This window comes from Microtus oregoni, unplaced genomic scaffold (genome assembly GCF_018167655.1).
Source record: "Microtus oregoni isolate MIOR12 unplaced genomic scaffold, Mior012 000000F_ref0000247, whole genome shotgun sequence".
NCBI classification, from domain to species: domain Eukaryota; kingdom Metazoa; phylum Chordata; class Mammalia; order Rodentia; family Cricetidae; genus Microtus; species Microtus oregoni.
In genome coordinates, this window is record NW_024543059.1 from 39,063,596 (window position 1) to 39,087,355 (window position 23,760).

General features: G+C 48.9%; 1 protein-coding gene across 1 annotated transcript in view; it reads left to right on the forward strand.

Annotated features, from left to right (window-relative positions):
* The window catches only part of Slc6a5 (solute carrier family 6 member 5), a 50,177-nt gene that overhangs the window by 6,223 nt on the left and 20,194 nt on the right, over positions 1–23,760 (forward strand). The window contains exons 5-9 of the mRNA XM_041653491.1: positions 10,808–10,949; positions 14,121–14,253; positions 18,880–19,014; positions 20,695–20,798; positions 23,407–23,531. Coding sequence (XP_041509425.1) covers positions 10,808–10,949; positions 14,121–14,253; positions 18,880–19,014; positions 20,695–20,798; positions 23,407–23,531 — 639 coding nt within the window. The remainder of the gene's footprint in view (positions 1–10,807; positions 10,950–14,120; positions 14,254–18,879; positions 19,015–20,694; positions 20,799–23,406; positions 23,532–23,760) is intronic.

The window sequence follows — 23,760 nt, forward strand, 5'->3', positions numbered from 1 at the left end:
TTTAATTCCAGCACTCGGGAGGCAGAGGCAGGTGGATCTCTGTGAGTTCAAGACCAAGCCTGGTCTACAAGAGGGAGTTCCAGAACAGGCTCCAAAGCTACAGAGAAACCCTGTCTCGAAAATCAAAACACACAAAAAAAGAAAACAAACAAACAAACAGAAAGCTCATAGCTAGAGGCTGGGAGAGAGAAAAGTTTTGCTTACTGCAGAGAGCTGGTGCATTTGTTAAATGTGCAGGCCAACCCTACTGCCTTTATTAGTGTGGGTGAAGCCAGGAAATTTGCATTTTTACCAAGGTATCTAGGACCTTGTTTTGTTTCATTGAGTGTTTGATCTGGGCAGGGGTGGGGGTGGGGAGTAAGGAACCCTTTTGGGGTTTTATTTTTCTTTTTTGCCATGATCCTCCTTGGCAGACTTCTCAAAACAACCCCACAAGTTTTAGACTCCAGGAGCCCCACACATGTGATCCCTGAGGTCTGAGTGCAGACTCTGAAGACTTTGCTAGAGATGTGCATCCTGCTAGGGCCAGGGAGAGGGCTGCCTGCTGTGGGTGTGCTGGGTGTGCACAATGCACTGGGTGTGTGAGATCCTCCGAGGGTGTGAAATCCTCCGAGGGTGTGAAATCCGCAGGGTCCAGGAGTCTCGGGTTACAGGCTCAGCTTACTGGGTAGAAGGAAAGAATGAATGCCCGGAGACTCAGGAAATAGAAATAGTTCTGTATTCTGTACTCTACCTGCCTCTGCTGACCAGAGGAAAGACCGGGGTAGGGTATGCCAGTGCCCGTGAAAGTGCTAAGGCCAAGGCGGCGGTGGGGTGGGGAGTGTCAGTCACTGTGGGAAACTATGGTCATCTTAATGGGTACCTATAAGCAAGTGGTCTCTCCCAGAATACTGCGGCTTTCCATGGAAGGTGAGTTCTTGCTGAGGCCAGCTGCAAGCGATCTCTGTGATTTGTCGCTAACACTCACTTCCCCAAAGAGTTCTTTTCCCATACAGAGCCCACACTTTGCAAAACTTGGCCATTAGTTGCCCCTGTAGGTGTGTTAACAGCATAAAGTGAGTTCTTCCCTCCTGTAATAGTTACTTCCTGTTGCTCTGATGAAACACAGGTGAGTTTTAGAAAAAACAAATTTATTTTGCCTTATGGTTCCAGGGTGAGGGAAGGTACGGCAACAGCTGGCAGGCATGACTGAAAGAGCAGGAAGCTGAACGATCACATCAGGAAACAGAGAACAAACTGGAAATGGGGTGTCTTAGGAAGGGTTCTAATGCTCTGGAAATGGGGTGTCTGAGGAAGCGTTCTAATGCTCTGGAAATGGGGTTTCTGAGGAAGGGTTCTAATGCTCTGGAAACGGGGTGTCTGAGGAAGGGATCTAGTGCTCTGGAAATGGGGTGTCTTAGTGAGGGTTCTAATGCTCTGAAGAGACATTTTGACCAGGGCAACTCTTGCAAAAGAAAGTATTTAATTGGGCGCTTGCTTATAGCTTTAGAGGTTTAGTGCATTCGGAGGTTTAGTTTCCCATCAGGGAGGGGAACATGGCAGCAGGCAGGCAGACATGGTCTTGGAGAAGTGGCTGAGAGTTCTACATCCAGATCCTCAGGTGTGCAGAGTTTAGGCGGAAGGGAAGCATCTTTCTATCGTTCCTCTCTTATTCAGAACTTCTCCAGGTGGAGGCTGAGTGTGGCATGTGTTATATAGGTGTGTGTGTGTGTGTGTGTGTGTTTGTGTGTGTGCATGCACGGGCGTGTGTAAAAGCACTATAGTGTAACTGTATCCTTAGATACCCGATGATGGCATGAGACTACATCAGGCGGCAGGAAGACCAAGACCGGGCCTACTGTGGGCTTTTGAAACCTCCCAACCCACCACAGTGGCACACTTCCTCCAACAGGGCCACACCTCCCAATCCTTCCCAAGCGGTGTCACTCCCTGATGACTAAGCATTTAAACATACAAGCCCATAGGAGTCATTCTTACTCAACCCATTATATGAGGAAAGGGGGATCAACCCTCAAGCCTGTTTGCAGCTACTTCCTCCAGCAAGGCTACACCTTCTAAACCTCACCCAACAGCACTGCCAACTAGGGACCAGGGTTCAAAGACACGAGTCTGTGGGGGACATCCATCTCTCACTGAAATCACCACACCTCTGTAGTCCCAAGATACCGTCCCATATCTAAGGACACAGTTTACACTGTAGTGCTTTCTACATCCACACACATGCATGTAACACACACGCCACACCCAGCCTCCACCTGGAGAAGTTCTGAATAAGACCACAAGAGAGGAACAGTAGAGATGCTTCCCTTCAACGTAAACTCTGCACACCTGAAGTGCTCAGGAGTGAGGCATGGGGGCTTCCATAGGTCCCCAAGTTCAAGATTCCACTCTGAATGTATGATTACATGTCCCCAGTATCTATGAGACTCAGCATCCTCATCACTATCGTCTACAGTTTCCCTCTTCATGGGTGGCTTTTTTTTTTTTTAAAAAAAAAACTCTTTACTTTTTGGGATTCCACTACCCAGCCCCCAAATAAACACACAGAGACTTATTCTTACTTATGAATGTCTGGCTTTAGCTTGGCTTGTTTCCAGCCAGCTTTTCTAACTTAAATTATCCTGTTTCTCTTTAACGACGTCTTGCCTCTGGGCTTTTACATTTCTTTCCTTCTTACTCTGTGGCTGGCTGTGTGGCGCTGTGGCTGGTCCCCGGCATCCTCCTCTCCTTCTCCTTCACTGGCTCCTTGCTCTCCTCTTTCCTAGATTTCTCTTCCTATTTATTTTCTCTGCATGCCAGCCCCGCCCATTTCCTCTCCTGCCTAGCCATTGGCCGTTCAGCTCTTTATTAGACCAATCAGGTATATTTAGGCAGGCAAAGTCACACAACTTTACAGAGTTAAGCAAATGCAACACATCTTTTCATCATTAAACAAATGTTTCACAGCATTAATGAATGTAACAGATCTTCAATGAATATTCCATAACAGCTCTTGATAGTTTTCTCAGGGCAGAACAGTGGCACCCAAACCTGGCAGTTGCAATATCAGAATCACCCTGGAATGAGCGATATCACTTAAGGAACAATCCTGATGAATTGGAAACCAGACTGTGGCGATGAGTCTGGAGAATCAGTAAATCAAAAGTTTCTCAGATCTGGACTTAGGATGTACCTCAGTTGATAGAGTATTTACCTAGCATGCATGAAACACCGAGTCTGATCCAGAGCATGGCATAAGCTTGGTGTGGTAGCACATGCCCGTGATCATCCCAGCACGCTGGAGGTGGAGCAGGAGGAATGGAAGTTCAAACCATCTTTGACTCACAGAAAGTTTTTGTTTTTAAAGATTTATTTATTAAGTATACAACATTCTGCCTCCATGTATGCCCACACATCAGAAGAGGGTGCCAGATCTCATTACTGATGGTTGTGAGCCACCATGTGGTTGCTGGGAATTGAACTCAGGACCTCTGGAAGAGCAGTCAGTGCTCTTAACCACTGAGCCATCTCTCCAGCCCTTTATTTATTTATTTATTTATTTATTTATTTATTTATTTATTATATATACAATATTCTGTGTACATGTATGCCTACAGGCCAGAAGAGAGCACCAAACCTTATACAGATGGTTGTGAGCCACTATGTGGTTGCTGGGAATTGAACTCAAGACCTCTGGAAGAGCAGTCAGGGCTCTTAACCACTGAGCCAGTTCTCCAGCCCTCACAGAAAGTTTTGAGCCGTGTGGGTTACATGAGATCCTGTCTTAAAAAAGAAACAGTTTTGCGCGGATCCGAGCCAAGGGAGGAACTGCTAAGTTGGTGTTGCTCTCCTCCTTTTTGTTTTTCTTGCTGTTGGGGACGGAATCCAGACATGTGGTCTGTCACTGAGTAACACCTTCCCCACTCCAGAATAGCAGTTCTGGAATGCTTGGCCTCCCTTCTTTTCCCCATGCAGCACTTACCTCTCTAATCTGTGATCTTGGAGAGATCCACTTTGTAGCTCTTCACAGAATCACAACAGCGATCAGCTGCCAGAATGTCTTCCTGGGAACAACTGCCAAGTTTAGAGAAAGCACACTTTCCAGGAGCTGCAGCCTGGCCTGGAGACACCTCATGTCCTAACCCATCCCAAAGCCCTGCTTCTCCTTGCCAGACTATGGCCAGAAGGGAAGTCCCATTCCACAAGAAGTTCTGGATCAACTTTTGCCTTAGTCTTTAAGGATGCTTCCCGGAGCTCACTTGAGGGACCACACCGTCACAGTGATCAGCGCTCTGTAGCTGCCCCCATTCAAAAACACAACAAGGTCCACTATTATCCATGCAGCATGCTGAAACCAGCTGCCTTCACTGCACTAGTCTCTCTGAGAAGCGGTTTTAGGGAAATACCAGTGTTAATACGGACAGCAAGCCTACATAGACACTCCTTCACTGTTTCCATTTCACAGGTGAAAAACATTGAACATAAACCCTGAATTAAGTGTCTGGTCATCTTGGGACTAGGGTCCAAGTATGCATGCCTTTCGAGGCCGTGACCTTACCTCAGTGCTAAATGCTTTCCAGTCTGCAAGGCTGCTTCATGTGTGACATTTCCATCCTTCCTGAAGAGAGCCCTATGAATTACAGGTGGCAAGTGACATGATCTGTTTTGTTTCTAGGTGGCTAAGTGGATTTTCAAACTTAAACTGTAAGTTGCAAGGTAGACAGACCTGGATCTAGACTTTGGGCCTTGAGACTCCAGATTGCTGCCCATCCAGGGTGCTTAAAGAATCTGGCTGTTCTCTAGTCTCTCAAGTCCCAGCAAAGTAGCACCATCCCAGGTGCTTCCCAAGCGATGATATGGTTGATATCTGTGAGATATAAAAGTGATTATGTACACAGTAGTTAGGTCGGTGATTTCACATCTAGGCTTCTGTTCAAAGGGAAAACTAGAGGCCAGCAAGTTCTGCACAACATGGCTAATAGCAAACACAGTCACAGTATTGAAAAACAGTAGTAGCTTAGTGTGTGACAGAATTCACATAATTGGTGTGCCAGTTCCATAGTTTAAATAAATAACGGCTTATTCAAAGGACAAGGCGTTATATCTATAATCACTCAAAATCAACATTCATAAATAAAGCATGGGGTGTAGTGATGAGGCGAGCAGGCTTACTTTTCGTCCCACCCGACTCCTGCATGACTAGCTTTACACCTGAAATAACATCTGTAACGTGATGGCTGACTTGTTGGGGTTTCTGTCCTGCCCAGTACCCTACAGCAGGCAAGTCCCAAGGAAAATCACACACAGGTCTACATAAGTTATAAACGGATTGGCCCATTAGCTCAGTCTTCTTATTAGCTCTTATAGCTTATATTAACCCATTATTCTGATCTATGTTAGCCCTGTGGCTCAGTACCTTTCACAGCCGAGACAGATCACATGTTGCTTCTGGGTGGTCTGGGCAGGAGTGGGAGGAATGGGCTTCCTCCTTTCCAGCATTCTCCTGTTCTCATCTCCGCCTCTACCTCCTGTCTGGTTGACCCGCCTATACTTTTTGCCTGGCCAATCAGCATTTATTTAAAATACATGATTGACAGAATACAGACAATTCTCCCACAACAATGGGGGAAATCCTCATCACGTCATAGGAAATGTAAGATGTATGTTCAAAGTGGGATTTTGTCTTTATTAGCAAGACCTCCATAGACTGAAAGCACAAACGTGTGAACAGTTTGGGGCCATTCTTTGCCCCATTTCCTGTGGTAGACATGCACTTAACATGTAGTTTATATGGGTGTGCTTATTCTTTTTAAAGTAACCTGGATATTAAAGACTGGGTCGGGCTCATGAATGTTGTCCCAAAAGACCGGCATGACTCTCTCCACGGGTAACTTGAAGTTAGCCTGAGAGGCAGAGGGATGGAGGCCTCCCATGACTAGGCATCTACTCACCAGCGACACCCACAGCCGGAGCTCCGAGTGCAGACCGTGGGCACACTTTACCCTTGTTATTCCCAGGAGCCTAGGGACGAGTCAGAGCCCACAGTATTCTTAGCCAGTGTTTTAGCTGTTTCATGGTTAGTTAAGGAAAACAAGCAATCAACATTGCCGCTTTGCACCCACACCCCCTCAGCCCCTGTTGTCTCTACATGGGTGGCTTCGACACCTTGCGGCAGGTTCTCCTTGGCAAGTGTGTCACTTCCATTGTGGTTTTGACATAGGAAAGGTGACAGTAGCCTGATCTACATTGACATAGAGCGGCTTTAGAGCCCCTCTGCTTTGCCCAACTGTTGGGGCTTCAGGCTATGTAGTTTTTCCCATGCCTTCCCCAAGATGGACACACAAGCTAGGCTCCTTTGGGAGGCGGGCGCGCCCCATCAGTGTTTCCTAATTGACCTCCCAGCACATCCCCTCAGCCCCATTAACCACCTCCTTTTCCCCAGCCCAAGAGAGGTGATGAATGAATGAATGAATGGCTGGACATTATCACCTTCACACACAGTGGGTGGACGTTTGTCCCATGCCTGGTGTTGTATGTTGAATGAATGAATGAATGAATGAATGGCTGGACATTATCACCTTCACACACAGTGGGTGGACGTTTGTCCCATGCCTGGTGTTGTATGTTGAATGAATGAATGAATGAATGAATGGCTTGACATTATCACCTTCACACACAGTGGGTGGACGTTTGTCCCATGCCTGGTGTTATTTGGATTATGTCGTCTGACTGGTGTATGTCACCATGCAGACGGTAAGCACTGTGTTCACTCTAGCCTGAGACCAGCCCTTGGTCTACCTACAGATAGACGTAGATTATGCCCAGTTTTTTCCTTCTTCTTTCTCCTTCCTTACTGTTTTCATTATGACAAAGCCTTGCTCTGCAGTGCAGGCGACAGTCCTCCTGTCTCAGCTTCTTATGTCACAAGGTGCCGCTTGCAGCACAGGCTACTGCTTAGGCTGGCAGCCCTCCGAGCATCCGCAATGGAGGACAGTTTGTCCCTGCCCTGCGGAATGAGTCCAGCCACCGTTTTGTGCAAACAGGGCCTTAGCTGGGTCAGCTCAAATGGGAACAGTATAAACACCATTTCTATTTCTGGAATGGCTTAATTTTCATTAGAACTTTAATTAAATGATCCCTTTTCTCCCCGGTCTTTCCTGTGCTTTCATTTATTAATAATTGCCCGAGTAAAGAGAATCCCATTCCAACAGCTTTCCAATTTAGCTGATCATTATCGCTGTTCTTTGTTCGGGGTTGCTGGTCCGCGGAGCTCTGATGAGATGGCCTGTCAACCACTTCTCTGGCCGACCGAAAGGGCGGAGTGCCGGGAAGGACGCTCCTGCCGCCCAGTGGTGAGAAGGGACATTGCAGGAGGTTTGAGGCTGCCGGTGTCTCTGCAGTGTTGCTGCGGGAACTGGGAACTTGACCTTGTGAGGCAGCAGTGGTGGTGATCAACAGGACACCCACCGCTGCACTCTAGGGAGTCTTTACAAGGGCAATTTTGGAAACGCGCAGGGAGCCCTGCGCTCTTCGCCGACAGGTTGCTTTTAAAAAACCACAGCACCCTACAGATGGCTCACAGCAGGTTCTCAGAATACCTTCTCCCCTCCCCTGCCTTTCCAGTAACTTTTTTTCTTTTCTCCTGTTTTTTCAAGACAGGGTTTCTCTGTAGCTTTGAGGCCCGTTCTGGAACTAGCTCGTGTGGACCAGACTGGCCTTGAACTCACAGAGATCCACCTGTTTCTGCCTCCCGAGTGCTGGGATTAAAGGTGTGCGCTACCATTGCCCGGCTTCCAGTAAAGATTTGATAATTGTCAGTCTGCAATTCTCCTGAAACTTTTTCTTAAAATAAAGTATTTTTAAAGAAGATAATATTGAAAAGGCGGGTACTAGGGAAGATAGATTTAGCAGAGCTGGTTTTGGTTTGCATCTGGTCAGGGAACAGGCCGCTGTTGCCATTTGGTGAGCAGTGGCCAATGGTTTTTTTTTTTTTTTTTTTGGTTTTTCGAGACAGGGTTTCTCCTTAGCTTTTGGTTCCTGTCCTGGAACTAGCTCTTGTAGACCAGGCTGGCCTCGAACTCACAGAGATCCGCCTGCCTCTGCCTCCCGAGTGCTGGGATTAAAGACGTGCACCACCACCGCCCGGCTGGCCAATTGTTCTTACCACACACGACAGCTTCCTCACCAGCAAAGAATTGCCCGACCTGGAAAGTCGTAGCGCGTAGCGCGTCACAGAGGAATCCTGGTCTGAGGAAGCCATCAGGAGGGACGCGCTATGACTGTTCTTTGAACCTTGCTTGATTGAGAGATTGAGATAAGGTCCATCTCACGCTCCTGGCAGTCCTCCTACCTCAGCCTGCCACACGCTGGGATTATAGGTGTGCACCACCACCCAGGAGTGATGGAGACTAAAGCCAGGGCTTTGCGCTGTCAGGCAAGCGCTCAGTCAGCTGAGCCCCGTCACCAGCCCACGTTGTAGTCCGAGATACCTGGGGGTGGGGAGGAGCCGTAGGGAATGGAGGCAGGCCAGGTGCTCATCCACTCCGTGGACAGGTACAATGATGAAGGTTGAGTTCCTGGTAGGATTCATTGAGTATGAATCTTGAAACTCCCCATCTCGCTTAACTTGGTTTTTGTAATAGCGCTGTGATTGGGTCATCCATCCTCAGCAGCTGGAGGTGCTCCCAGGCAGGGTGGCAGTGTGAAGCTCTACAGTCGACCCTGTGGTTGTACTCACAGAGGGTGTGGCATGGGGACACACTGCATCTTCACCGCAAGTGTTTGTCATCGTATCTAGAACAATTTTAACTCACACCTCACAATTTGGGAAGACTGCATGCACATTGGCTTTCTGTGCCCCAGCCGGCACATCAGGGAAAAGGTCAATGTGGATCGGTGGGACACTCAGTCGCCTGTTCCAGGTCACCTCCCCCCCATTTATACCTTTCTCCTTGAGTGTCCCCCAGGACTCTCTAGGTACCTGAGTTCGTGACCCCTGCTGTGTACTTCAGAGTGGGCTAGATCCAAGTGAGCCTTGCAAGGAGTGAGTGCTTTGTCCTTCCAGGCAGGACCTTGGCATGTGGCTGCAAGTTCTGGGTACCAGCTGACTCCAGGACTAGAGGGGGTGATCTAAGGCTGAGGGCCGTGGACACAGTATTTCAGACAGCCCTAAGACGCAGTCCTGCCCTCACAGCACAATGCCAGTTATGTCTTTATGGAGTCCTGTGGGCTGTTTATGTAAAATATCAGTCCATTTGTATGCACGTGTTCTGATCGGTGGTGCTGGGAACGGAACCTGGGCCTTAGGTATGCTAGGTTAGTGCTTTACCGCTGAGCTAACTCCCGGCTGTGCTTCTGTTTATGAGGCTGCTAGAAACATACTGTGAGAAGAAGAAGATCCTTGCTTCTTCCTGATGTAGGTGAAGAAAAAAATTATCTAAGCTTGCTGGCTCCATGGAAGACTTCTTGAGCTGGGCCCAGCATGGTGCCTGGCCTGCCAACACTTGCCTGATTGATTTTCTCTCCTTAGCCCAGGCCTTCCCAGCCTCCATGCTTCTGACATTTTTGATCAGATATTTCTTTGTTGTGGGAGAACTGACTGGTGCGTTGTCGAGCCAGTAGCATCTTTGGTCTCTATGCACTTGATGTCAATGGTGCCCGGCTTCTCAGATGCAAAAGTTAAAAAAGGTTTCTGGATGTCATTGTATGTCCTGTGATGATCAAATTCCCTGAGATGCTCTGTTAGGTCTGGTTGAAGGCTTTTTAGCACACAGAGTGGTTACTATGTCTTCTAACTCATGTGAGGGTAAGAACTGTCTGTAGGGCAATGTGGGCTTTTAAAGTGAGCCTTAGCATTGTTCTCTGTTTGACCCAGAATCTAGTCCAAGATGCCCTAGAACTTGCTGTGAGGCTGAGTATGACTTTAAACTCTGACCCTTGAGCACCCACCTGCCCAGTGTTGGGATTGTAGGTGTGAGCCATGGCGCCTGGTTTCATGTGGTGCTGAGCATTGAACCTGGGGTATCCTGTATGATTGACAGTCTACCCTTGATCCTCCTGCCTCTGTTTGACGCTGCTGTGATTACAGGGTGGTGCTCCTGCACCAGGCAGAGTGAGCACTTGCTAACAAGCCTTCTGTAGCGACAGCACTTAAGAAGGAGCTATGCCTGCTGCTGGTGGCGGCACACCTTTAATATGAGCTTATGGAAGCAGAGACAGGCACAGCTCTGTGAGTTCAAGGCCAGCCTGTTCTACAGGCAGCCAGGGCTATGTGGAGAAACCCTGTCTTGGAACCCTCCCCATAAGAACCTTAGTCTGGCACGTTTGCCTCTCTGCTGAAGTTCATTTGCACAATCCCCTGTCTTCTGTAGTATCCTAAGAATCTGGGTTTCAGTTTTGATCTCTTACTCATTACCTATGGAACTCAGTAGAGTTATTGACCTTTTCAAAGCCCATCTTCACTTAAAACATTAGTTAATTATGCAATGTTTTGGGGACAGGGACTTACTGTATTGCCCTGGATGCCCTGGAACTTGCTATATAGTCCAGGCTAGCCTGGACCTCACGAAGATCCACCTGCCTCCCAAGCGCTGGGATTAAAGCCCCACTTTTCCATTTTAAAGATCCCGGTGCTATGTAAATCTGGATTTTAGTTATTAGCACAAGGTATTGTGTTGCTGGGGATGTGGGGTGAGAACTGTACTCTGCTGATAGTTCCCCACTGTTCCCAATACTTGGGGTCTAGCTTCTGTCCACAAGCAGGCAGAGGGAGACCCTGTGTATTCTCCATACTTAGCTCATTGTTTCTGCTCCACTCTCTCCTGAACAGATTCCTGTGTTATCAGTGACCATCCCAAAATACAGATCAAGAACTCAACTTTCTGCATGACTGCCTATCCGAACTTGACAATGGTTAACTTCACCAGCCAGGCCAATAAGACATTCGTCAGCGGGAGCGAGGAATACTTCAAGTAAGCCTGGAAGATGATTTCCAGACCAGACCTGTGAGATGGGAGGGGTGGGTGTCCTCCCTCTGCACCTTCCTGATGCCAGTGGGCAGAGAGAGAGAGAAATTGTGTCCTGGTTGGGCTTCCAAAAGCCATTTGCTGTGCACTTGGGCCTGGAAATGAGGGGTGACCAAATGACAGCAGGTACGAACAAGATGGGTACCGTGGCAATCCATGTGCCCATGAGAAAAGAGTTCTAGCCTTGACCCATGCCATCAAAGCAGACTTCTGCCTCCCCCACTTGATCTCCAGGGAAGAGAAGTCAAAATAAGAAAACAAAGCCAGGCTAAGGCTTTAGTTTAAATGAGGAAACAGCCTTCCCTTCCTCCCTCCCTTTCTCCCTCCCTCCTTCCATCCCTCATATTCTTCCTCCCTCTCTGTTTCCTTCCTTTCCTTTTCTCATTCTCTTCCACCTCCCTTTTTCTCCACCCCTTTTTCCCCTTTGTGGGAGAATTATCTGTAATCTGTCAATCATGTTTTAAATAATAAACGCTGATTGGCCAGACAGGAAGTATAGGCAGGAAAACCAGACAGGAAGTAGAAATGATGCAATGAAAACAGGAAAATTCTGGGAAGAAGGAAGCTGATTCCTCCCATTCCTGCCCAGACCACTGAAGCAGCAGGATGTGATCTGCCCCACTGAAAAAGGTATTGAGCCACATGGCTAACATAGGTCAGAAAAATGGGTTAATCAAGATGTGAAAGTTAGCCAATGAGAGGCTAGAGCTAATGGGCCAATCAGCTTATAATTTATGGAGATCTATGTGTGATTTTTTGGGGGGCTAAACAGTTGTGGGGTACCGGACAGGACAAAAGCCCCAACAACCAGCAGGCCCCCATTCGTGTTACAGAATGACGCCCACATGGATAACTACATCCACAAAAACCCTTAAAAGCTTAAAAAGACTAAAGTAAAGCATTTCAGTTTTCAGCTGTAGCAGTAAAAAAAAAAAAAAAAGCTATGTTGTTTTAAAATGCCAGTTTTCTGGGCCCTCCTGCCAGAAAAAAAAAAAAAAACCCTCTACTTCCTTCTCCCATCCCTTCTTTCCTTCCTTTCCTTTGTCCTTGCTACCCTTCTTTCCAGAAAGGGACTCCCTCTGTAGCCCTGGCTGGTTTGGGACTCACAGGCACTCTCTTGCTTCAGCCTTTCTGGGCCTGGGCCTACAGGCACAAGGCCGCATGTCTGGCTGCATTTTGTCCTTTCTCTGTGAGTATTGTTAACGTTGAAAATGGGTTCAGGGTTACTAGAAGCTGCTTAGCTGGGAAGAGTGGAGGAGGGCAGTGTAAACTTCCTGGAGGGGAACACAGTGCCATCCAGCTAAGCTGAGGATGTTATGCCTGCCTTGCACGGGACCCCCCAAAACCACCACAGAGCCAGTATCCGATGCAAACACACTGGGGTTTGTTTACAGGTTAGCTAACTTGGACCGGACCTTATTCAGACACACACCATAGCAGCGGGTGGGAGAGAATGGCCCTGAGGCTTCAGGGTAGGGTTTTTTAAAGGGGGAAACTGCCAGCAGGGTGTCAGAAGCCTTGACATTTTGGGATTGGGTAAAGTATGCAAATTTTAAATTCGTTGGTTGGGGGATAGAGGAATTTCAAAACAGTGACTGTCAGCAGACAAGAATTTCTAAGCAGCTGTTAATCAGCTATCTACAAGGATGTTGGAAGCAAGCAGATATTGTTTGGACACCCTGCTGGGTCACTTTGACCAGGGCTGGCACAGTTTCTTGGGGATGTTTATGCCTTTGCTGGGCTGCATGCACCCCCTAGTTAGGTCCTTTCTAAAATGGAATTCTTTCTCAAAATGGAGTTTGTTCTGCTCCTTCATTATGCAGATGCAGTCAGTGTGGACAGGACTGAGAATGAATGGAATAACAAGGCAATGGAGAAGGGTGGGCTGAGGCAAGCTAAAGGGGCGCCTGCCAGCCGCCAGGAGACCAGAGTGCCTGGCTCTGCCTGATCTGTTTTGAGGTGATATGAGCCAGTGCTGTTGGGGTCTCCAGTGACCACTCCTGGTTCACTGAAGTAACTTTGCACCTTAAATTCTCCGTCTCCCAAATGCTGGGATGACAGGCATGCACCGTCATGACCTGTTCATACCATGCTGGGAATTCAAACCAGGACTGCATGTGTGCCAGGCCAGCACTCTCTAGTGAGTGCTTTCCTATTTCAGTCAACGGCAGCCTTGGAGCATGCATAGTACAACTTCAACAATAATGCAGAGGTGCATTTTGAGTCCCGGCGGTCTACCATTCCTAGCTTCTAAAGCTGGGAAGTACAGTGCTGCCTGGATGTTCACTTGCAAAGAGCGGATGGCACAGGAAAGCCTGGCATCATTCCTCGCTCTTCAGTCTTTCTTCTTCTTTTCAACAAGATTGAGTGTGTGTGTGTGTGTGTGTGTGTGTGAGAGAGAGAGAGAGAGAGAGAGAGAGAGAAGAGAGAGAGAGAAAGAGAGAGAGAGAGAGAGAGAGAGAGAGAGAGAGAGAGACTGTGTAAGTGTATGCCTATATGGATATTAAAGACTGGAGTTTTGAGTGTTTGTGGACTGCTGGGATTGTCACATGAGGACTAGGGTCCCGATTCCTGTCCTCAGGATTGTAGAATCAGCACTCTTAACCACTGAGCAACCTCCTGAGTGCTGAGGTTGCAGGCACGTGGGTCAAACCGAGGGCTTCGTGCATGCTAGACAAGCACCCTAACACAGCCAAACCCCAGCCCTTCTGCTGTGCTTTCTGTGTGGCAACTCCAGATGTCATGCCAACTGTCTGCACAAAATCTATGCACTGGCCACACATGGCCTCCCAGCTCACAGTTAAAGAGATCAGCAGTGCTCAGTAGCCAGCCGGGGGGCAAGAGCCAGGCCTGCCCATCCCTCTAGTCTGTCTGAGAGGTTGCTGGATGGAGGTTGTGGGTGGCGCTGGATGTGTTTAAACCTGGTTCTGATGCTCTGATGGGAGGTTAAAGCTTGCAGATCCTTACTTTCTGTCCACTCCTTCCCTTCTTCTCCTTCCTTCCCTCTCTCCCTCCCTCCCTCCCTTCCTCCTTCTTTCCTTCCCTCCCTTCCTCCCTCTCTTTTCTCCTTCCTTCCCTCCCATTCCTTTTCTTCTTCCATTTCTATTTGACCCTTAGGTACTTTGTGTTGAAGATTTCTGCAGGGATTGAATATCCGGGTGAAATCAGGTGGCCCTTGGCCTTCTGCCTCTTTCTGGCTTGGGTGATTGTGTACGCATCGCTGGCGAAAGGAATTAAGACGTCAGGAAAAGTAAGAACTTGGCTTTATCTGAACTCACTTCCTTCCCCTCCTCCTCTTTTGCTTATTTTTTGAGACAAGCTCTTTCCTCCCATGGCCTTCCAAGCTCCTGGGGTTTTGTAATGTCTCTGCTTGAGATGTGACACTCTGCAGAGCTTTTGATTTTTACTCTTAGCTTTTATTTCCTCCCCCTACAAACAAAAAGCCAATTTTCTTATCTTGGCTATTTCAGAGGAGTTCTATTTACTCAGTTTGAAGGTGAAAGTTGTTGCATTGGGATATTAAGTTTAGGGTGTTTTAGTTCCAACACTGTTCTGTTTGAGCACTCGCTGAAGGAACTATCAGGGCCCATATATTCTCTAAGATCAGTTTTCTAATCTGTGATGTGGGAGTTGGGATTGAGGCCTGAAGACCCCACTGACTCAGGATGAGCACTGTGGGGCTATAGGAAGATAGAGGGTGTTGAAGGGACCACGCACCCATGTCCAGGCTGGCCTGTGCTTTCCCGATAGCCTTGCCTCCTATGGCTTGGTCCTGAGTTGAATGACAGTTCATCTTCTATAAGGATGCTTAGACCAACCAGCCAAGTGTCTGCTCAGCCACAGCCCCACAAGCTAGAGATGGAGATGATGTGGCCTGTCCATGGTCCACTGGAAAGGCTGCAATCACTTCCAAGCTGTGGAACTATGGACACACCAATCAACCTTAGGAGCCTGTGTCTTAATCCTCAACTACCTAACCTGGGCATGGTAGCCCACACCCTGTAGGATTTCCACAAGGGGATGAGAATGCGCGTAAAATACCTGGTGTTCGGCCAGGACTTCATTAGCGCCAGTTCCTTTCACTTGGTTATAAATGCCCGATGGGCTGGTGGTCATCCCGTGGACGTCTCAGAAACAGTGGCTTCAGCGGGGAAGCATGAAGGGTAGGCACCTTGTGGAGAGCTCCATGGGGGGACACCGCTGACGGCTCCCCGTGCACCAGTATCTCAGACCCGCACTGGTTCCCTTCTACACACATGCTGTGTTCATCTAGCTGCCTGCGAGCACACAGTTCATGAGTGGCAGCAGGGACATTTGAACATGGATGGCAGAGCCTAGAATCTATATGAGTTTCTCTGTAAGAAACCACGGGTCCCCATTTGCTAGGTCTCCCGGGCTGTCTCAGCTCTATCACTGATATTTTGGATAATACTAGGGTGTGTCAAGGCCTTTTTGTGCTTGTGTGCAAAAATCTAGCACTGAAATAAGTATTCTGCAAGTTTTTTTTTGTTTGTTTTCTGAGGCCGGGCATCACTGCGCAGTCCTGACTGTCCTGGAATTTGTTATAGGTCAGCGAGCCTTGAACTCACAGATTCCCTGTCTCCCTCCTAGGCGCTGCCTCTGAGTGTGCACCGTCACATCTGGCCTCTAAGCTTCTTTTCTGTGCCAATCGTCTGTGCTTTTGTTGGAGTAGCATGACATTGACTCTTTCAAGTGGTTAGAGTTTAATTTTTTGGGCTGGATTTCGTGGGCTTTGGGGATGACAAAGTTGAAAGTACTCTGGAGCCAGGAAGTTTGTCATTGACACCTGGCACACTAATCCTGTTTCCCTTAGGAAGGTTTCCAATCAAATACCAAGGAGGACTTTAGTTTTCCCTTCCTCAAAATGAAGATTGCCACCAGGAACAATGAACTGCACTTTCTTATCCTGGAGCTGGGTTAAACTGCCATAAATCAAAGAGAGCCAGAGAGAACATGGGACTGAGGGGCTCATATGTGATATGAGATTCCACAAGCACTGCCCAGGCCAACAGAGACGCGCTCTTTCCCTGGGCTGATGTGAGCCCAGTTCCTCTAGGGCAGGCCCCGAAGGGACAAAGTTGGTCTTTTGGAGATGTGGCCTTTGAGCAGGTAGAGCTCTGCAGGTGAGGGTAGGCAGCCTAAAGGGCCCCCAAGGTCGCAGGCAGACCCCTCTGGGCCCTGGGCTACTCAGCCAGAAAGTTCCAGCAGCACAGCAGAGCTAAGCTGATCACTGTCTGAGTGAGGAGGAAGCCAGCAGGGGCCAGGCCAGTCATTGCCCCTCCTCCAAGCTGACTCATTAGTGCTCACCATTAGTCTGACAGAGCATGTGAAACAGGTACACGTGGAAGCCCCCCTGCAGGAAGTCGCCACCTGCTCCCCGCTCACTTCCAACGCACAAGCCCAATTCTACTCTCTCAGTTCACCGGGAGCCAAGGAGCTGGGCCACCTCCACATGGGCCCACGGATAGGGTGAGGGTTCTCTCTGTGCCTGGGGTGTGCATTTAAGGAGACTCTCAGGCTGGCTTGTAGGTCCCTGCAAGTGGCACCTACTGAGGCCTTGTGTCCTCGGCACCTCACGTGCCGACCTCCAGTCCCCAGCCCCCATTCCTGGTCTGGCAGATCACAGAATGACACTTAATGGCCCCGATGGCTTTGGAGTGGCTACAGGTTTGGATCTTGGCCAATGAATGTAATTTTTAACCCCCTGTCTTGTGGTTAGCCCGAGTCTCAGCGTCCTGTGCCACAGTGGCCATGTGGGAACAGCTGGCTCAGCTAGCTCAGCTGTGCCAAGTGAGAGGTGGGGTCCTGATGGTTCCTCCCACAGGCCCCTGGGGACTAGAGAGTCTCTTCTCTGTGTCCGGCGGTAGCCTTCCCTTCCCATCAGCCCTAGGTGGTCCTCAGTTGCTCCTTCCCTGATGGAGGTAAGAAATGAGCCTGAATGTGACCAGGTCCTGCCTTGTAGCGTCTCCTTTTCCAGTCTCACAGTCGGGAGGCCAGTCTGGCCAGCTTGGGGTGGACTGATGTGATTTCCCCCCAAGGTGTCAGATGTCCTTGGATTTTGGAATGCCTGTCTGCAAGGCCTTCACCTTTCCTTCAGACTTAGAGGGAGGGTACAGAAGTAAGTTTGGAGATGTAGGAAGGGGGTTGGATGTTGGCCTGACCTCACTTCTGGGACCAAAGGGAGAAACAATGGATGTTCCTTGGGTTGGAGGAGAAGTGACTTGGTTAGCATGGTAGCAGGGGAGGAGGAGGCGGCCAACTCCTTGCAAATCTGTAGCCAGCAAGTGAGGGCGTGGCTTTGAGTGCCTGGGTGTCTCAGGGTTAGGAAGCTTCACCCTGAAGTCCTTGACAGGCTCCCAGTCCTCTTCCTCTTTAACTGCCCTATCACGCTCCTCCAGTACTCCGAGCGGAGCACACGGATATCCCAGCTGCAAGTACTGACACTTATGTCCAGAGAGCTTTAACCACTCCCCTACGTGACCCAGCTCAGAAGTGGAGGAGTCAGGATTTGAATCTGACCCCCCATGACCGTGGGGCTGGGCAGGCACAGTTCACTGCCCCCACCCCATCTACTAAGTCTCAATCTCAAGCCCTCCCTTCACCTTGAGGCTTGATTGGCAGGCAACAAAGTACTCCTAACTTATCCTCCTTCAGCATATCCCTGAGGTCTATTGATGTTTCTCCAGACGTTCTTTTACTCAGTCCCACCCCACTTCCAAAAGTCACAGCTACCTGTTTGCACTCTGGGCCTCCTGAGCCCCGACCTCCTCCAGCACCTCTAGCTACCCCCTCTTCACCCTTGGCTTGGGCCTTCTGCCATCCTAGTAGTGAGGGGCGAGCACCCTTTGTGTTCCTGCCTTGCCTCTATTTCCCCTCCTCCCTCTTCCCATCATGACTCCACACTTTGAGTTCGCCTTCATGCTCTGAGACCCAGCTCGAGTGACATGTCCATGAATCCTTCAGACGCTGCATACGTCCCCAGAATCCCACGAGCCTCCTATGCATGGCTCAGCCCCTATTCAGACACTTGGGCCTCTCCGTTATGTACCCCCTCTCTGTAGAGCTGGTGTCTGTCACAGCAGCCAGTTCACAGGGAGCCCTCCACAAATGCCTGCGGAACTGAGCTGTAGTTCATGACTTTCTTATGGTCAGGCCCTGCACTGGGCTTCCACACAGCAGCCTGTATAATTCTCAGTACTGTCTTAGGACAATAACTCTACACCCATATATATAGATACATTCACATATATATTAACATATATACATTAATATATGTATACACGCACATTAATATATATGTATATATACATCAATATATGTACACACATCAATGTATGTATATATACACATTAATATATGTGTATATATACACACATTAATATATATTAATATATTACAGCTATTTGAACTGAGGTTCAGAGGCTTTAAGAGCCTGTCCAAGATCATACTTCAGTGTCAGAGATTGGATATTTTTTGGATAGAAGAGTGTCTAATTTTAGGCCTTTTCTTTAATGGTGAAATTTGGGCCCTCCAGCAGAGATGGGGTAGGACTTTTGGTGAACACAGCACAAAGCCTCCCTTCCCACCTGTGGTCTCTCACATTGTTGATTAGTTGGTAGCTGTGTAGGGTGGCATCTCCCAGGCTTGATTGACAGGAAAGGAAGGAAAGTACTCTGCATTCTTCCCTATCTGGTTTCCACCTCAGTGTTTCGCATGGTTCTCCAGTGCTGTCAGAGCTCAGGGAGAACTCACTGTTGGGCATGTGTACCCGGGTGCCAGGTCCTCGGTCACCTCCCCTTGGTAATATCTTCAGGGATGCCCGCTCACCCGCCTCTCCATCCCTCTGCCCTTCCAGGTGGTGTACTTCACAGCCACGTTCCCCTATGTCGTGCTGGTCATCCTCCTCATCCGGGGGGTCACACTGCCTGGAGCTGGAGCTGGTATCTGGTACTTCATCACGCCGAAGTGGGAGAAACTCACGGATGCCACGGTGGGTCCCTTACTCTGTTTCTAGCCGACTGGAAGCAGGGGTGGGAGGAACTATCAGGGATGGGCCACAGTCCCTGCCCCCATGGGAATCCCCATGCCTACTTCAGGTCTGGGAGATCTTGGTGTGCTAAGGTGTTGATGGGCAGATCCCGCGGCTAGAGTTGTAGGGTAGGTTCTATTGAAGACCAGGGTCTTTTGATAGCCCTGGGCCACCTCATGCCACGTATCTGTTGCGAATTATAGCTTGTTGGAAATGGAACTTTGCTGGCTGGAAAAGCAGAGCACGGGCAGGTCTTCGATCTTCCAGGCCCTAGACACATTTGAATACTTCCTACACGCTGATGTGAAACCTGCACACACTTGAACTTCCTCCGTGCATTAGGTGTATTGCACACCACACTCTCAAAAATGCACACTCATACAAGTATCCCTTCCTGTGAAGGGTGATTGTGTAACCGCAGACGAATCTCCTTTGTTTTCCTAAGGTACATTAAAAACTCCTGGCAAGGACTGAGTTTGGCTGCACGTACCACAGTTTCCAGACACGGCCAGCATACACAAGATAGTGGTTGGCGCCATTCTTGTGGTAGTTGGTTAAGAGCCAGTTTAAGCCTCGCTGATGTCATGAGGGGTGAAGGGTCTAGTCTTTCCTCTCTTCCTTCCTTAGGGGCTAGACTCCCCAGAACTTCTGGTGCGCCAGCCATCACATCAACATTCCAGGCAGCACAAAGGTCTGAGAGGAGAGGTAGAGAGAAGCGCACCTCCTCTTGAGGAGGAGAGACTGCAGAGACTCCACGTAGTAATTTATCCTTACACAACTGGTGGGAGACTAAGTGACATGGTGATTTCTCCCCACGGAGCCTCCTGATGGGGAAGCTGGACACACGACTGCTCTTCCATGAATCGTAGCTTTGTTTCTGAGTAGACAAGGAGAGTGGGTGTTGGCTTTGCCAGCCTCATACTTGATATCTACCTTTGCATTATTTCAAGTACATTAAAATTTTTATTAGACATTTATTTGTATGTGGCGTGTGTGTGTGTGTGTGTGTGTGTGTGTATGTGTACACAAGTTTTAGGAGTCTGTTCTCTCTGCCATGTCAGTCCTGGTCCTCACTTTTTGTGGCAGGTGACTTTAATTCCTAAGCCTTCTCACCCAGCCCCCTTAAGGACAATTTCAAGACGAGATTAAATTGATGAACATAGGTTCATTGTAGATGCTATATGAAGGTGGCCAGCAGAATCACCCTCTAGAGCCAGGCTCAGGAGGAAGGTGACCCCATGAAGTCTGTCCACTTTGTTGCCGCTCTGCTAAGACTGGCGACCTGTGGAATCTCAGATTTTGAGTGGCAATTATCATAAAGCATAGGACTGTCAATTGAAGCAGATTTTGTTTTGTATCCATGACCATATCTTGTTGCCATTGATTGTCGCTTTGGTGTGTGACTGTTTTTTGGTGTGGAGGGGCATGTAAGCACAGGTCTGCCCATAGATGGTCCCAACCCTTGCTTCGATCACACTGTGTCAGAATGTCCCAGCTAACTCCTGCACTGGCTTCAGGCACAGGAGAGGCACAGCTTCCATCTGTGTGCTTAGGGCTCTCCTGCCGCTAATCACCTTCCATTTACTCAGGAAGGCGACACGCTGGTCTCTCTCATGATGTGACTCTCCCGCTTCTTTCCAGGTGTGGAAGGATGCCGCCACTCAGATTTTCTTCTCCCTGTCTGCTGCCTGGGGAGGGCTCATCACTCTGTCTTCTTACAACAAATTCCACAACAACTGCTACAGGTACATGTGGGCCTGACATCCAGAGGGAGAAGGCCCGCGAAGTGAGTGCAATAAAGCCTCCACAGGCCTGGGAGGCAGAGCTAGAGCTATGCTAGGGCTCAGGAGGACCCCACCGACCAGGGCGCTGAGTGGAGAATACTATCTAAGGATGCAGCGTGTCCCTGGAGAGGTCCCGTGGGAGTCCATGTATCCAATCATGGAGTAGCTATGTGTGCAGTAGGGTCCCTGATCACTTGATAAATACTTTTCAAGGGGTTTCATAGAAAAGAAAGCCTGATGAAGAGGAAGGGGCAGCATGGAGCTAGGGGGCATTTAAGGATAGCATTGCCATGTGCTTCACACGCAAGGCGCAGGCAGGATGTGCTCCTCTGGACATCTGTCTTCTCATCTGCAGAACACAGAACGCAATGCTTTGTGGGTAAGAGGTGGTGCATGCAGTTGCCCATAGTAGGTATTCATTCAATAAGTGACTATCTTCATTCAGGGTCAAGGCCCCAGAGTCAGGATACAAAATTCACGCCATAATTCCTTGAAGGCCAGGTGCCAGACTCAGGCATTTGAAGAGTGTTGGTCACACCGCTCAGCAGCTGCTGGGGCCAGCTGGTCTGGACACCTTCAGTGGGTAGAGCACTGTTGTGGGCCTCACAAGAAACGAGGCTGTGTGGCCTGGCAGCAAGGGTCAAGGCTGAGAGCTAGATGCAGTTGATTCCGTTTCTGTTCTACCACACTCCCTTGCCCCAGCTTGCTCTTTAGGAAGCTCAGGGGTTGGTAGGGCAGGTGTTTTCTTCACATCCACTTTGTGCCAGGCTGAGTGAGCTGCAGACATCACCTGTTCTGTGTTCCCAGTTCCTGAAAGAGCGAGGTGACGTCATTGCCACCATTACAGTCTGAGCAGAAAGTGACTGCTCAGAGTCATCTTAGGTCATGCATGAGCATCCTCACAATGATTAATAAGTCATGGGAACTACCACAGGAAGTATGCTGTCAAGTGGTCGCTACCAAAGGGGTGGGGAGGAAGAGGAAGAGGAGAAAGAAGACCAGGATCCAAGATTTCAATGCAGGCCCAATGCTCCTTCTATCTGAGGCCTTACATTTAAACCTAGGGCAGACTGTGAACCCCTGGCTGTGCTACCTGCAGAAGGCTCTAGAACGGTGGTTCTCAACCTTCCTAATACTATGTCCCTTTAATACAGTTCCTGACGGAGTGGTGACCCCTAACCATAAAATATTTGCGTTGTTAGTTCATAATTATAATTTTGCTATAGTATGAGTCATACTATAAATATTTTGGGGGCTAGAGTTTGCTGGACGGGTTGAGAACCCCTGCTCTAGAATGAAGGCAGTGATGGTCATCTCTTTCCCCTTGTTCCGCTTGCCCTTCTCAGCCCTGTGACCCTAGCCCCAGGATGCCGTCATAATGTGGGTGTCATCTCAATGACCCGCTGTCCTTCTATTCCTCATACTGGGCTCCTGCCTTTGAACTCTCCAAGACTGCGTCACCTCCTTTTCTACTGTGATGGCCGGGTCATCTCCTATCATGATATCACCGTTACTTTGGCCTAGTATTACAAAAATACTTGACACTGGGTAATTTATAATTGATAGAAAAGTAGATAGGAAAGTATCACTCATATTTATAGATACTGGGAACTCCAGGGTCAAGGTGCTGGAAGATTCAGTGTCTGGTGAGGTCTCCCTCCATGCTCCAGATGGCACCTCGTGGCAGTTGCCCAGTGGTGGGCGTCAGGGCACCACACACCTCATAGCAACTTTCATGAAGGCATCGTCGTTTTTATGGGGTGGTACCATTCTTCCAAAGTCCTACCTTGTAATCTGACCACTGGGGACTGAGCTTCATCATAGTCATTTGGGGGAGACTTGAGCATTTAGCCGCTGTGAATTAGTTCTCCTAAGCATAAGGCACTAGCGCTTCCCCTCAGAGATCCTCGGTGGGGTCATTATAATATTATAATATAATAAATATATAATATCGTTATTAAGTCTATGAGAATGTTCCACAATGTATTTTAGTCACACCCACGCCCTCCTCCCAATACACCCCCTTCCCGACCTCTCTTCACGGTGTGTCTTTTCGTGGTTAGAAGAGACTGTCTCACGGCAGACATCCTGGGTCTCTGGCTCTGGCGCCCTTTCCGCCCCCCCTTCTGTGATGGTCTCTGAGACCTGGGTATAGTGGCTGTGTTACAGAAGTATTAGCTGTGAGAGACCAGTACTTCACAGTCATTCCCTGCTGTTTGGACAGTTGTGGATTTCTCACAGGGTCTCCATCTGCTGACGAACGCTTTTGAGGAGGTGTGAGAGGTACACTTCTATCTGTGGAAATAAGGATGATGATTTAGGACACTGTAGAAACCATGTCGGTTTAGGAAAGTGGCATTGGAGTCTCTGGGGACATTCATATTGACAGAAGGACATCTGGGCTCAGGACTGACTGCTTGCTTCTTTCCTTGCCTGTACATACATGGGCGGATGACAAGCCCATGGGTGGACCCACGTGCTCATGGAGTACAGATACATGGCACACGTTTGTCCTTCCCCTTCCTCCTCGCGAGGTTCACGTCACCACACTCTGGTCTCTTCCTTCCAGGGACACGCTGATTGTGACCTGCACCAACAGTGCCACTAGCATCTTTGCTGGGTTCGTCATCTTCTCTGTCATCGGCTTCATGGCCAACGAACGCAAAGTCAACATTGAGAACGTGGCTGACCAAGGTACAGGGCAGTTTTCACCTCATTATGTCGGGAACTTGGATGGATGGAGTTGGGGTACTCAAGTATCTTGACAATGACTAAGACAGGCCTTATGGGAAGCTCATGAGGGCTGACCTTAGAGCTGACCTTCCTAAGGTTTTAGGCCTGTTTCCTCCTCTATTTTTTTTTCTTTTGTCTTCCTTGCTCTCTTGACCCTGCTCCAGCCCTCACTGGTCAGGGCTGTACCTGT